Source organism: Grammomys surdaster, unplaced genomic scaffold, assembly GCF_004785775.1.
Source record: "Grammomys surdaster isolate TR1022 unplaced genomic scaffold, NIH_TR_1.0 125946, whole genome shotgun sequence".
Taxonomy (NCBI): Eukaryota; Metazoa; Chordata; class Mammalia; order Rodentia; family Muridae; genus Grammomys; species Grammomys surdaster.
This window is the reverse complement of record NW_021620768.1, coordinates 459,296-474,554: the sequence shown is the minus strand read 5'-3', so window position 1 is coordinate 474,554 and position 15,259 is coordinate 459,296. Positions and strand designations below refer to the sequence as shown.

The 15,259-nt window shown below is 48.2% G+C and overlaps 1 protein-coding gene across 2 annotated transcripts in view; it reads left to right on the top strand.

Annotated features, from left to right (window-relative positions):
* Nucleotides 1-15,259, top strand: part of Kirrel1 (kirre like nephrin family adhesion molecule 1) — a 90,457-nt gene that overhangs the window by 62,819 nt on the left and 12,379 nt on the right. For both annotated transcript variants that reach the window (XM_028753302.1, XM_028753301.1), the window contains exons 3-4: nucleotides 12,120-12,284; nucleotides 14,022-14,171. In XM_028753302.1, coding sequence (XP_028609135.1) covers nucleotides 12,120-12,284; nucleotides 14,022-14,171 — 315 coding nt within the window. The remainder of the gene's footprint in view (nucleotides 1-12,119; nucleotides 12,285-14,021; nucleotides 14,172-15,259) is intronic.

Here is a 15,259-nt window from a genome sequence, read left to right as displayed (position 1 = left end):
CTCCCTTCCTTCCTTCCACCATTTTCCTTCAACAGTATGAAAGTGTTTAGAGAGCAGATACCGAGAAAGAGTAAGTGTTAAATGTCTAAAGATGCCTGATCTTGATTTCAATTATTTTATGTGCCCAAATCCTGGGCACTTGAAACTGTTCACTGTATAAGTATACCTCTATATCCTAGCTCATGCTGTCCCTTGTCTGAAATGCCCACCCCATCCCCAGTTTTCTGGCTTCTGAAGTCTTCTTCAAAGTATAAAACCATTCTTATCAGCATATGTGTATTTATTGAATGTTTACTGTGTGCTGTGCATAGCCACCTATATCCAAACTGTGTGCCTACAGAAAGGGCCTACAGTTATAGTAGGCCTCACAAGTGTGAGCCTTGTCCCAAAGGAGGAACTGGTCAGGTCATCCATTAAACAAAATTAGCTTTATTTTTCCATTCAGTACATATGGGCCAGACATGCTAGAGAAATGGGAAGTTGTCCTTGCTATCACATTCTACCAGGGAAGCTAGAGGAAGTGATAACCACACATACCGTACTGGATGCTTCCATTAAGATATTCATGCAGGAAGTACCCATTAAAGTTCTAAGATCTACACACTACTATTCTACTAAACCCACTCTTGCTCTCTTCTCTTCTCCACTGGTTAGCTACTACAGCTTAACACTGACACTGGTAGAACTATTCAGCCCTTTACTGGTTATCACCTCCTCTAGCTCCCCTGGTAGAATGTGATAGGAAGGGCAGCTTCCCGTTTCTCTAGCATGCCTGTCCCAAGACCTGGCTTCCAGGACACAGTACCCAGAGTAAACTATTCCTAGGATCCTAGATGGATGTGCTTTCCAAACTGCTCCCTATTGCCTAGCCTACTGTCTTCAGAGAACACTTTGTTCTCCCTTCTTTCCTTGCTCTACAATATAGCTCCTGCACCTCCCTCAAAGTCCAGCATCATTATCCAACAGTTCTCCCGGATTCTTTCTCCAACTCCAGGCTTTTCTCCATTCTGCTCCTTTACACTATAGTGTCTGGATACTCAGGGATATCTAGCGTGTGAGGATAGATCTGCCAAGTCTGTCTTTGCTTCCAGAATCTAGGACAGTGGCTGGTAGGTAAGAGGCCCTCAATAAATACTTGTTACATGAATAAATGTCTATTTAATTGGGATAGTCATTAATGAAGATGACTGGATAAGCACTTACTAAGAACCCGTGGTATGCACAGCTAGTCATTTCAGAAGATGAATAAAATTCTGTTACTCTGAGCATTTTTCTATCTTGTCCTCTGAACACAAACCCAGAATAAAATACAGAAGGGGCATAGGTGTAAGTCAAGGTGAGACTTGATGATGTGCAAGTCCCAACATTACTTATTATGTTGAAGTCTTCTAGTTAGATTAATTGTCCTGGGCTGAAGGGCCATCCTACACTCATCTTGACTTCTCTCTTAGATCATTTTTGGCCTATTCTTTTCCCTCTAGATGCTGTGAATCAAGATTCTTTTCCTTTAAGTTTGAAATCTACCTTGATTGAACTATTATGATTGATTGTTTGATGGGTGTGTATCTAAAGAAAAAAGAAAACAGAGATGATGAATATACCCAGAGTTCTCTGGAACTCTAGTGAGAGATGGACATCCTGCTTCATCATGGACACCTCTATTTAAGTCAGGACACTACTAAAGCTTGCTGTGGTAGTGGTGGTGGCACAGGTCTGTAATCCCAGTTTCTTGGGTATTGAAGCTGGAAGGCTGAATGTTCAAGGCTTTCCTGAGAAGTTGAGTGAGACCTTGTCTCCAAAGGAAGAAAAAAGAATTCAGAAAGCTCTTGTGAACTAGAATGTTCTGCTCCCCAGGATCTACAGTCATTGTGTATTTATGTATCTGTAGAAGTACAGTCATAGAGTCTTGGGTCACACCCAGGTTGTAAGCATGCACAGTATATCTGGCTTCAACCTTAATCAGGTGAAGAGCCAGGAGCTCATGTAATTAAGACCCATGCCCTCCTCTTGATCACAGTCTCAGATGATCCCTCTAAAACAGCACTTCTCAATCTGTGGGTCGCAACCACTGGAAAATACACATTCTCAATGGTCTGAGTTAGGGACTGAGACATTGCTCAGAAGCAAAATTACAGTTATGAAGTCACATTGAAAATAAATGTATGGTTAGAGGTTCCTAAGAGGTTCCTAAGACCATCAGAAATAGGTGTCCTCCAATGGTTGTAACCAGCAGGTTGAGAATCGCTGCTCTAAAAGGTCTAGGGACACCTGCAAAGGGCACCAGTAATGATGGATTAGAGATTCTAGGCAATTAGCTAATTGATGTCTAGACCTTTACGGGTCTCTGAATTGAGACTATTTTTTTTCTGGATAATGTTACTAAAAGCTCCAGAAAACCTCCGTGAAGGGACCTAGCCCATATTTTTTCCTAGGCCTCAAGCCTGTGAGGGGCACTGGGGTACCATCTGACTTTGCTTAGGCTAAAAGTTCAGAGCAGCAGTAACTAAGAGTGTTCAAACAGGTAGAAGATGGCTTTCAGGCCTGTGTGCTGGAGGAAACAGCTTCCATGGAAAAGAGACCATAGAGTTAGAACCAAGAAAATATGTATGTGCCGAGGTAGGATCAGGAAATGAGGTAGAACCGACCAGAGAGCCAGGCTCAGAGCCTCCGCATTCCTTTGTAGGAGGGTGCCAGGTTTGAGCTGCTAGTCATGGGCTTCCTGAACTGCCTCAGATATGGCCTTGTATAATCCTTTCAAAAGCCGTTCCAGCTCTCAAAAACTTCACCCCTTTTCTTTGACCTAAAACATCAAAACTTTCGGCTGAGGACAAGGAGTGGTGAGCCTAGAGCTGTTTGATCTGCCTTCATGCCTCTGTCTTTGGCTCCCATCCCCGGCAGGGCAGTCTCCACTTCCGCTTTACGGCTTCTCTGTCGCCATCTTCGTTCTCCTCCCCTGTACCGATAGTCTTCAGTACTTGGTTTTGAGGTTTGCTTCAAATTGTTTAACCTGACAGCTGTCCTTATTTTAGTACCTCGCTGCTTCCAACCAGATTCTCCTCCCCCATCGCTGGGACAAGCACACCCTGTAGTGTACCCAGCTCTAGAAAGGGGACTCTGTAATTGGGAGGCTAGCTCCTAAACCACGGGGGATTTGGAGATTTTTTCCCCCATGATTCCCACCCCCTTCTGTCTGTTTATTTCTTCAAAATAAAGGGGTTTGGGTCGGATTTTACCAGTGCCCTTTCCAGTCCTAACCTTCAGGCCATGGCTCTTCTGCTGTTCCCTTCTTTTTCTAGCAAATGGCCTCCGGGACCTGGGCTTTTTATTTTTGGATCCACCCCAGGGGCTATGTATGTTCAGGGTTCTATTTCTGACTTATTTTTCTCTTTTGCCCTTTTCTGTCCTTATGTTCCTTTTTCTCTTTTGTAACATAGTGTCGCATCAGCTCCATTCTTCCCTACCTGATGTTAATTTTTTTCTTTCTGAAATATTCTCATGTAGCCCAGGCTGGCCTCAAACTTGTTATGTAGCTGATGCTGGCCTTGAGATACTGGTTGGTCTTCCTCTTTATCCCAAATTCTAGGAGTGTGGACATTTCACCATGCCAGATTTTATGTGGCGCTGGGGACAGAGCCCTGCACTTTGATGTAGCTATGCAAGCACTCTATGGACTAACTAATCTACAGCCTGAGTTTTAATAATCTTTTCTAGTTCTTTCCACCTCTTCCTGCCTTCAATGGCCCAGATGGAGTGGGAGCAGAGGTCTCCTGCCTTCCCTGCCTACTTTCCTCCATGCCTTGCTTTCTGTCTTTATTCCAGTTCCTCCTCTTCTCTCTCCCACTTTCTTTGCCTGTCTCCTGTCTGAGGTAGGTCCCTGCTTGCCACCAGCCTCTTCTCCTTCCCTCCCTCCCTCCCTCCCTCCCTCCCTCCCTCCCTCCTTCCCTCTCTCTCTTCCCTTGCCCACTAGAGCTAAATGGAAATTCAGGGTTTTTGTTTTTATTTTTGTTTTTAAGAGAACCAGACACAGAGCCCTGCTGGCCCCTTTGTGCTTCTGCCTGTTGTACTTGCTACAGCCAGCCCCGGCTGGCTCCCCCTACCACTGTACTCTCTATAAAACATCAGCATGGCCTCCTGCCAGGCCATGTCTGCATAAAGCTGTCAGATCAGGTCTGGCCCAGGTACCTAGGGGCTGGAGGCCAAAATGGGACAGGTGGGACTGTTTCTAGCCACACCTGCCACCCCTTTTCATTTGAAGGGCAGTGGCCCTGTGAGTTGCCCCAAGCTAGCAAACGGCCCGTGCTTGCCTTTTCTCTCTCCTTTATTGATTCACTGTTGGAGGGGATGTAGGATCTCTAAAGGGATTTCCTTACAGTGGAAAACAAGGAATGCCTCTGCTTCCTAGATGGGGTACCCCATTTGGGTCTTCTCTGCTACTGGCCTGTTGTCACAAACCCACAGCTGTCCCCTACATTCTGCTGTGCAGGAAACACTAGTATAGGCCCAAGTACCCAGACTCCCTGCAGTCTAAAGGTGACTGGGTACATCCTCAAGGCTTGGCTAAGCCTTAGGCAAACAAGAAGCAGGGACAGTAGACTCTTAGTCAGGAGACTCCTATGGCCAAATTACTCAGTCCCTTCCCGTTATACCTAAAGAAGGTATTGCTTAAAGGAGTGACATGTCTTCCCCACAGTTACACCAGACTGGTGACAGAGCCAAGACCACATCCACACAAGAACGGGTCCACCCACACCTCTTCAACTTCTGATCCATGGGTTTTCTGCCTCTCTCTGGAAGAAGTGTGTGGAGCCTGTCCCTCATCCCCGTCCTACCCCTTGTATTCCAGGGCTCTCTTCCTGTCTCTTTGGGAGACAGATCTGCTGGTCCAGACCCATAAACCTCCTTTCCCATCACAGCAAATACCAGCCGGCCTCTGTAGTCAGCTCCAATGCATGGAAACAGGCCAGGCTGTGGCCATTTGCAAAATCCCATCTGGTGCCTGGAAAAAGTTCCCCTTGGCTGTTCTCTCTACCCCAGCTTTGGAGATAGACATCGGAGTTCTGTGGCCACACAGGTTGGGCTGAAGGAGAATGGTCTGGAAGGAGGAAGGTGCTGAAGAGGCATTCGAGGCCCCTATCACCCCTGTTTTTGTTCTCAGAGGGGGAGGTGATGCAGGGGGACTCTGGGCAGAACAGTAGAGGTTCCAATACTCCTGAGTATTTGGACATGAGTCTGGGGGTGGGGTCTGTTGTTTGTGCACTGTTGTGTTACTGTCTACACATAGCACCTGTCTGCAAGGTCTCTGACTCCCAAAGTGAAGCCATCTGTCAGAGGAGGCTGTGCCTCCTCAAGGCATTTACGCCCATTTTAACATTTTAAGACTCCAGGCAGGACTCAACATAAAGCAGAAATATCAAACCTAGATTCTTTCTGTCCTCTCAGCTGAGTTGACACAGAGCCTCTCTTTCCCAGAACTTCCAGTGTGAGGGTCTGCCTCAGGGTGTTCGACCAGGCTTTCTGCTCTTTTCCGTTATCTGCCCTCACTCTGGCCTGTCTTAGCCTTGGCAGTGACCTTCTGCTCCACCACACGTACAAATCTTTCTTTCTTTCCGCCTTCCTTCTTTGCTGGCCCATCCCAGAGACTTGAAATCCTCTTTTCTTAGAGAATTTACTGTGAAAGGCTCTGTGGTGGTTGCATTGAGTGAATGGCTGGGGTGGGGAAGGAAGTCCAGTCAGTATGAAGAGAGGGAAGGCAGGAGAGGGAGGGACAGTAGAGTGGAGAGATTTATTTCCATCTGAAAGCTGTCAGTGTGAATCAAAGGCTTTTCCTTGAACAGTAGCGTGGTCTGGAGTGATGAGCTCAGGAACTGCTTCGGCCCAGGGGCTTCATTACTGCTCTTTGATAAATCCAGGGAGACAGGGCTCAGCCTCCACCATTCCTCTCTTCTGCTGCTTAGCTCTCTGGCTTCCATGTGCTTGGCTCCACTCTCTCTGGTTCTGGTCCTGTCAAGCTAGGCTTTGGGGACATGACCACTGGGGTATGTGGTCCAGAACACAGAGCAGACTGGTGCCCACGGGCACAGACAGATGTGTCCTCACATACAAGGATGCAGAAGGGGTGTTCACATGGGCAGGAAAGTGAGCACATGTGCTTGCTTGTTTCTGTCCATGTGTGATCGTAAGATGTTTATCACTGGGAGGTTATAAACATGTCTATCATATCAAAGATTTAGGGGCCAATTCCTAGTTCTTCATCAAGAATGAAGTTTGAGGGCTGGAGATGTAGTTCAGTGGGAGAGCTTTGCCTAGCATGCATGAGTACTTGGGTTCAATGCTCAGTGCTAGAAAAAAAAAAGCAACAACAAAAAGAGATTTGACCCCTTTGTCCTTGCTAGACTCAGCAGAAAAGGAGATTGGAAATTTGTTCATAAACAAAGACTGGCCTGGCTCTGGCCCCCAGTGCTCTAATGATAATGGGAACATGGGCTAAAGGACGGACCTGGATTAATGGACAGAATGAACTAGATGAGGGGATGGCACCAAGAGGGCGTGGAGTGGCCTGAGAATCAGTGTCTGGCGTAGGAGGGTCCCAGGAGAGGACAACAGCCAGGCTACCAAGATGGCATTCCAGGGAGAGCTTGGTTTCTTGGGGGTCTGTGTCTTAGCCATAACATTTGTGTGCCCAAGGGAAGCTTGGCATCTCTGAGCTGTGGTTTCTTACTACAAGCAGTAACTGTTCCTATGTCCTTGTGTTTTGGTGTCCCCGAGCTTGGCTAAACAGTACCAGTAGGTCTTAGTACAGCAGTAGTTATTTACCAACACCCCACCACCACCACCACACACACACACACCCCTGCCTGCTGGCAGCCATTGATAGCTTAAAGACTGCTATTTTGTTTGTCACTGAAACTCCTGGCCTTAGGAAAGATGTTCTGGCCTTGGGTACCACTCACAGTTCCCTTCACGCCTTTATACCAAGCTTCTCCTGTGTTGATCGCAACGTGCAAGGCAAGTGAATACTGAGGACTGTGGGGCTAAACCCCAGACCTGAGTCTCACAGTCCATCCAAGAGGTAAACAGGGCAGAGATGGAAGTCTAAGCTGTAAAGTAGATGTCAGTGATGGCAGATGGTCAGGACCTAAGGCTGCCAGTAGCCTAAAGCCAATTCGTTTACAAGACTGGATATTCCTGGACTCTAACAGTACCAAGAGTGGAGACTATGGAGCTGGGAAGCCTGTTTGTCCCTCATATCTGCCAGACTGTAATTCCCCTTTCTTTAAGATGCAGGTAATAACTACCACTGTGTAGCAGGTTATAATGCTAGGAACGACGTCTATAAGGCATCAGTGTGGCACGCAATCAGCATTTTATAATTGGAGGTATTTATTATTGTGGAGCATTGCTGGGACTGAGTGAACAGAAATGGTAAATCAAAGCTTCCGTTCTCAGAGGTTCCCAGGAGAGCGGGGAGACAAAACACACATGAGTAATTTTTAATCCAGGCAGGCTGTGGTATGTGCTCTACCCAGACGCCCGACAACACTGTGAGAGAATTAGGGGAGGAGCAACCCTGAGTCTGAGGCTAGAAGAGCTTTGTGTCTAGCTGGTGGTGCTGGGAAGGAAACAGAGGGAGGTGGTGGGGGAGCAGGGCTCTCTAGCTCCCACTCTCTTTTTAGGTTAGCAGGGAGCACAGAGCTCTGCAGGGCTCTGCTGCACTCCCAAGTTCACCAGGGTCCCTCTGATTCCCTTACCTCTCCAGCAGGAGTCTGTCTTTATTAGCCCTGTTCACTGTTGCCCTGAGGGAAAACCCAAGCTGAGTCTCCAGAAATCCCTGTGGAGGTAGGAGAGAAGTTGCTCAAGCAGTGGATCCTTTCTAGGTACCTAATTTTGAAGAAAAGGCTGAGCCTACCTTACCTCTGTGGACCCTGAGCCTCTCTGCTCTTGGTCTTTCTTGGTCTGTAGCTCTCCTCTGCCTTCCTTTCTCCCTTGGCCCCTTTACGACTCTACAGACATCTTTGTCTTAAGGATCTTTCCTTGTTCCTTGGCTCCTCAGCCTTTGTGTGGATGTCTGTTTTTGACTTTGTCTCTCAGTGCTTGTCTCGGTACCTCTGTTAATGTCCCCTCCTTGTGTGTGTGTGTGTGTGTGCGCACACACACACACACACACACACATGTATGCATAGGTGCGTCTGTGCATCTGCATGGTGATCTGTCTTTGTGGCTGCTTCACCTGATCAGATTCCTGTGCTGGAGTCTGAAGTCTGGGAGGGAGCAGGATCAAAGTGAGAATGCACTGTAAAGCACTATGAGAAGCATGAGGCTGTTGTTTTGATGCTAGCAAGAGACTACTCTGTGCTCATCTGTCCATGGCCAAGCCCTTTCTGGTTCTTTCTCTGCATTGCAGTACTATACCGCTTCTGTTTCTGGACATGAAAGAAGGCATGTCCATGGGCCCAGACATATGGATGACTGATTTCTTTCTCAGTTCTGAGCAGGCTCCACTAGGCTTAGCTGGTAGCTTAGGTACCCAGGACTTTGGAGGTATGCTTGAGTTGTGATGTGCCACTTGCTAGGCCACATGTTCTAGGTTATTGGTACCTTCTTGACACCAAAAGACACCAACACCTTTAGGACACTTCTACTCTTCCTGCCACAAGCTTCCTGGGCTTTCTCTTCCATGGTCGGTCACACTTCTGTTCACCCTCTGCATTGGAACCTTCTAGGCTATCTCCTTCTCCTTCTCAGCTCAGCTCTGTATCTTACTTTTCAGAGATCCTCCTCCTCCAGGAGAGAGCAAGCACTGTTCCTTCTACATCCTGCCTGTTTCAGTCTCATTTGGATGGGGCAGGGGTGCATGGTGAGGGGCTGATAGTGCCTTTTCCTGAAGAAGTTCTACAAGGTTGGACTTGGGTATTTCCCAGACTTACTTAGAGCATCCTTTTGTGCCAGGCAGTCAGGCCCCGTGCCAAGTAATGTGGCTTAGGGCTGTGAGTGACACAATCCAGACTCAAAAATGGGCCCCTAGGCTGTGCTGAGATAGGTGTCCTGGGCAGTGAGGCCCTACTGTAGCAGGAAATCCCTCCTATACCCAGATAGGTTCCCAGGTAATGTAAGTAAGTCATGGAAGGCATCCCAGAAGAGGTGACCCTTTGAATCCCAAAGGAGTGAGTGGTATTTTCCAGAGACCTGTGCGAGGACACAAAGGGTGACCTAAACCCAGTTTATCTAGAGTTTAGAGAGAAGAATTAAGTTAGATCAGACTTAGAATTTTCCCTAATCATAAGTTGATTTAAGTACCACCCATGACATCTGCGCTCTCTCTCTCTCTCTCTCTCTCTCTCTCTCTCTCTCTCTCTCTCTCTCTCATGCTGTCTTGGCTGCAGGGTTGTTTGGGGACATCAAATACTGCTGGTGACTTTGGTACAGAAAGTGGTCTTTCTGTGGATTCAAATTCTCAGACGACCCCCTCCCCCATTTCCTTCACTGTTAGAATTTGTTGGTCATTGCTTCCATTCTGTTTTTAGACTAAATTGCTTCCAGTAGGGCTAAATTTAAAAAAAAAAGATTTTACTTCAAACTTTACAGACACCACCCTTCTGTCACTCCTTCTTGGGTTCCTGGGAGGGGTTTCCAATGTGTACCTCTGGTTGTCCAACTGCTCAGGGGTAAATAGTAGTCATAGCTATTTAGTAGGTACAGGCCTTTGATAGGCCTGCCATCCACCGCACCACATTTGATTTCACAGAAGCTCAGGGAGTAGACATATCATTCTCATATAAGGAAGTGAGGCTCTGAGGACAGCTTGGCTAGGGCCACTCAGTTGGGAAGAGTTGCAGAGAGATCATGGAAACCTTGAGTCTTCTCCTAAGCCGATTCTCCTAGCATTTGAGTAGAAAGTGTTTTTGGCAGTGTAGTCCAGACTTGTCATCACACAGTGAGCAAGTGGAGGACCAGATAAGGAAGTACCAGGCCAGAGTTGTCTGTTTCTCACTCCAGCGAGATCATTGTTACCCAACTCCAGGTGTATCCCACCATCATCCCATTGCAGGCCACTGACCTTCTCATTGCAAGTAAATGTGCAACCAGCTGCCCACTGGCCCCTGGAGATGCCAATAATAGACCATCGCCCAGGCTTCACGTAGAAAAGCTATGAATATCAATCCAGACTCTGATCCAAGTTCACAGGCCACGCCTCTCACAAGCCATTGACTTAGGCTCTAGGGTCCTCGAGGTAGAGAAGCAGGAGTACAGAGCTTGAAGCACATAGCTGCACTCGAGAGTGTGCAAGGGTATAAATAAATTTGAATAATCATGTGTGCAAATGCTTGAATTGATTAACACTGGCTGTTCACCTGACCAAACTTTCCTCCTGGATCTCAACACCTGCTACCCTTGTCTCTGGAAATGTCGATGAGCCTTATCTTTCTCTTCTTTAAGAGACAGGATGGGGAAATCAGTTCTGCAGAATTGTGGAGCCATTTACACACACACACACACAAAGGAACCCCTTTTCTAACACCATGGCCCTCTCAGATCCGGAGAGATGCATTGTCACACTTAACCAAGGGCAAAGCCTGTTTCCTGTGTCCTATTCTGGCCACTAGATTCCAGGAGACCCAGAATGAGGAGAGAGTGTCCATCCTAGTGGAACAGATAGGGCAAACATTTCCACCAACAAGCTGCCTCCCACCTCCCGAGGACAAAAACATGAACATACTCCCTGACAGCTTCGGACAGGAAATCCTGTCGCCAGAGCTGCCACAGCAAGGCTCAGAGGTGAGACAAGCTGTGCCTGGACAGGGGCTACGGACTCAGCCTAGGAGGATTTTCCAGAAAGGCCCACATTTGAAAAGAAGAGGAGAAAAGAAAGGAGTGGGTTGACTTGGCTCTCAGGGCTAGGGTGTTGCTCAGTGGTAGAGTGCGCTGGGTTTGATCCTAGAGCAAGAACTGAGGAGAAGCCTCTATACTGAGTGAGTGTGAGATCTTGAAATGAGGAGTGGGAATAGGGAGGCTGGGTTTGGAAGGAGTTGGATTATGGCCTCTATAGACTCAGGGAGCTGGAGGGAGAGATGAACCGGAAGTCTAAGCTTTGAAGAGAGCTTATTTTGACTGCCTGGCCTGACCCATTGGCGCTGTGGCAAGGAAGCCTCCGACTTAACCCTTTGCCGGTCCTTCAAAAGTCCCTCTGCTTCCCAATATCCCAGCGTAGGATGCTAATGCCCACACCGTGCTGTGCACAGTGTGCAGGCGTGACACACCACTGGGACCAGCCACTGATGAAGCAAGCCTGTTGGTGGGAGCAAGAGAGAAGAAATCTGCAATCCAATTCCCTACTCCATTTAGGCTCCACAATTAAAGGCAATTACTCTGCAGTTCTCTAATCAAATGCTCCCGGCCAAGCTGCCAGCCAGGCAGCCATGTGTAGCTCCTGGAGCCAGAGGGAGAACAGAACAAAGTCCCACACTGTCTCAGCTCCCATGATGCAGGAGGCTGTGTGTATGCAAGATGTATCAGTGTGTACATCTCCGGGCTCCGGCCCTTGGGTCAAGGGTAAACACATGGAACAGGGCCAACGCTCCATGAGTTGTACTCAGGGCTCTTTGGCTTTGGAGATACTATTGCCAAGGAATCGTCAATGCACACAAGTAGATATGCTATACCTGGTGAGGCTGAACATCTGTTGGCCTGCACAGCGCGGGGAGAAAGGGATCGTGGCCTAATAGCCTCCTTCATTGTGAATGTGTCATCCGTGAACCCGAGTGTCTAAGAGGAGGCTGCAGATGCAGAAGGAGTTGTAGAGAACAGCCTAGGACCTGGACAGCAAGGGCTTGAACTCTGACCAAGCTCTGCTGTTAACGTGGCTGGTGGTCATTAGGTCAGTGCTGCTCCCTGGACGTCAATGATCAAAATTGGGTCAGATCCAATCCAAAGACGTTTAGGTAATACCAAACCATTTTCTGTTGTTGCTAAGCCCTCCAGAGCCTCAGACATATACCTGGGGCCCTGAGAGGGAGATTATGAAGTAAAGGGATTACGTGGACTGGATTCGGGATAAGAGTGGAATACTGTGAGGAACCTCCCTTGGCACAACTGTCCTCACTCATTCTCTTTCCTGCTGATAGCTCTGGCTTTGCCTGGGACCCAGACTCGCTTCAGCCAGGAGCCAGCCGATCAGACCGTGGTGGCCGGACAGCGGGCAGTGCTCCCATGTGTGCTCCTTAACTACTCTGGAATTGTACAATGGACCAAGGACGGGCTGGCTCTGGGTATGGGCCAGGGCCTCAAAGGTGGGTAATGGGCTGGAGGAACATTCATTAGAGTGCATGCTAGCATGGGCAAGGCCTTGACTCGATCCCCAGTGCAGCAGAAAGAAAGGCGTATGTATAGCTGCCCAACCCCCAGCGTCCAGAAATCCTGTTCTCTACTCTCAACCCAGATTCCTGGATTCACTCCTCCCCTGTGTCCTGTTCTTCACTTCTGAGGTCTGTCACTTTTACCTGCCAACTCTCCCTTTCCTCGGATTGTGGATTGGCGCAGGGAAGGCAGTGTGCAGCCTGAGAGATCAAGGGAAACAGTACTTTACACTGAGAGCTTTGGACAGAGTCAGGGAAACACCATGGGGTGCTGCAGACAGGTCAGGCAGGAGGCACTCCTAGCAAAGCCTGTCCTGCCCCATGTAGACAGGATGCTCTGGCACCGTCTGCCCTTTCTGGTTTGTTTTTGTTTTTAAATTATAATATAATTACAGTGTTTCTCCCTTCCCTGTCTGCCTTTTGAGCGCTTCTTGCTTTTCTTTGCCTCCTACATGGTCTGTGTCGGTTCAGAGACCATGAGCCTAAGCACTTTCCTGTTTAATAATTCCATAAGCATTTGTTAAGCACATGCTATATAGCCAGTGCTGAGAAAGCATAAAGATTCAGTTGTAGACAAAAAGCACTAACCCTCTATATCCCCAAGATAGCAGAGAGACCCTCGGAAACACTTTTTGGTAAAGAGTCGAGATACCTGGCTCTCATTACAGCTCAGCTGCTTGCCCACTGAATGAGTTGAGGAGAACCACCTTGCTTTGCTCTCTTTGCCTTGGCTAGCTGATTGGTGAAGCAGGTTTAACAGTCACAGCCTGCCTGTCTTAACAGTGCACCCTTGGCTTTCGTACCGAGTGGCAGAGTGTGCTTTATGAGGATAATATTGTTAGCTATGAAGCACTGTAACGATGAGAGAGGGTTGGGAACTATATATTTCTGGTCTTATTATTTTTGAAGGTGGTGAGATTATTTGCTGTGTGTCTAGGTTGAGGAAATCTGCATGGCACAATCTATAAAGAAAAGAGATGGATTTGACGCATCTATTGTTGATGAGGGAGAAAATGAGAAAGACTGAGGTCGATAGATATGCAGTCAGAGGAATCCATAGCCTCTGAAGAGGGAGGCAGTGACAGCGGGAGGGAGACTAGGTATTTGGGTGGGAGTTAGTGGGAGCCTGTAAGCAAGGCGGACTGGGCACAGAGACCCACCCTATGTCTTAGAGAGGAGTAGAAATCTCGTTTGTGTTGTCCTTTGAGAAGCCAGTAAACCTTGCTTACTCTCCTTCTGTGGTGAGGGCGAGGCCGTGTGAGCCACACAGAGTGCCTTGTGAGTACTGAGATGCCCCATGTTTACCAGCGCCCTCTCTCTTCTCTCTGCTCTCTGTGCTGGTTATCTTTTCTTTTCTTCCTCTTCCTTTGCTAACGTTATAAGAGACATTTGCCAACCAACAGCTTTGTTAGATTTTGTTAGATTTCATCACCCCCCCTCCCCCATTCCTCCTGCTGTATGGTCCCACTGCTATGGAGTCTGTGTCTGGCACTTCACAGTCTCACCTACCAGTGGTATGCAGGAGAGAAAAGGAAGGAAAGCTCTCTTGGAAGGGATGTGGGCTCTGCTTTGGGGAGGATCTGAGGAGACCATGAGTCCTGGGCGGAGGGCGGGGTGGTCTAGGCCTCAAGACTTGACCTTACTCTAGTCTTCCCTTTTCTGTCCCTGCAGCCTGGCCACGGTACCGGGTCGTGGGCTCTGCGGATGCTGGGCAATACAACTTGGAGATCACAGGTGCCGAGCTCTCTGATGACGCTTCCTATGAGTGCCAGGCCACGGAGGCTGCTCTGCGCTCTCGGAGGGCCAAACTCACCGTGCTCAGTAATGACACCCAAGCTCTTTCTCACTCTCCAGTTTCCTCTTCAGTGTCCCAAACTTTTCCTCGCCTCACCCTTCCCCTAATGTCTCTTTTCTCCCTGGTTTTCTCTCAACAACTCTTTACATGAATCTCTTCAACAATTAAGGCAGTTAAGAGCACTTGCCTTCTTTTGCAGAAGATCTGGGTTCAGTGCTTGGTACCCACATCCGATGGCTTACAACCACTAGTAACTCTAGGTGCAGAGGATTCCACTGCCTTCTTCTGGCTTCTGTAGGCACATGCATATAATGTAGTACAGATGCATGTGTACGCGCGTGCACACACACACACACACACACACACAGTTATACTTTTTAAATAATTAAAAACAAGTTCCAGGACAGTTAGAGCTATACAGAGAGGAAAAAAAAAAAACCTAAAAGCAGGTAAAGCATGGAGAAGGCTGTGCTATGCTAGCCTTTACGGGGTATTGTAGTTTCTGTAAGTTTGATATCCTGCGCTCCAACCTCTGCCCAGATCACACTAAGGACCCAGACCCTCCTGTGCAGTCAGGGCTCTCTACACTGAGGTATAGTGATGGAGACCTAGCCCATACTTTTCCTTTATGTTCCAGTCTGGTTTGTTTAGAGAACTTTGCTTCTTCCTCTCCAGCTTTCTGCTCTCCCTGAACCCCAGACCTTTCCCCTTTCAGCTCAGCCAGCCTGGCGGCTCCTTCCCTCAGCATGTTCCTCTCTTGTTAGATGTTCCCTGGAACATCAGAGAACAGAGGGACAGAGCCAGAAGAAACAAGCCTTGCGGGGCTGGACCCAGGAGCAAGTCTGCTTGCAACTATAGTGACTTGTCTCTTGGAAGTTGAACTCCCAGCAGTAGCCCATAAGGGGACAGAGTAGAAGTCACCATGGCAAGCTTTGGCCCATCTGAATAATGAGGACTACCCTCCACACAGAACAGAAGGGAAGGCAGCAGTGGCTCATTTTCAGGTCTACCATCCCTCAGCTCAGTGGTCTTGGTGCTTCTGTCTCTGCTGTTCTCTCTTGCGCTCGCTCTCTCTCTCTCTCTCTCTCTCTCTCTCTCTCTCTCTCTCTCTCTC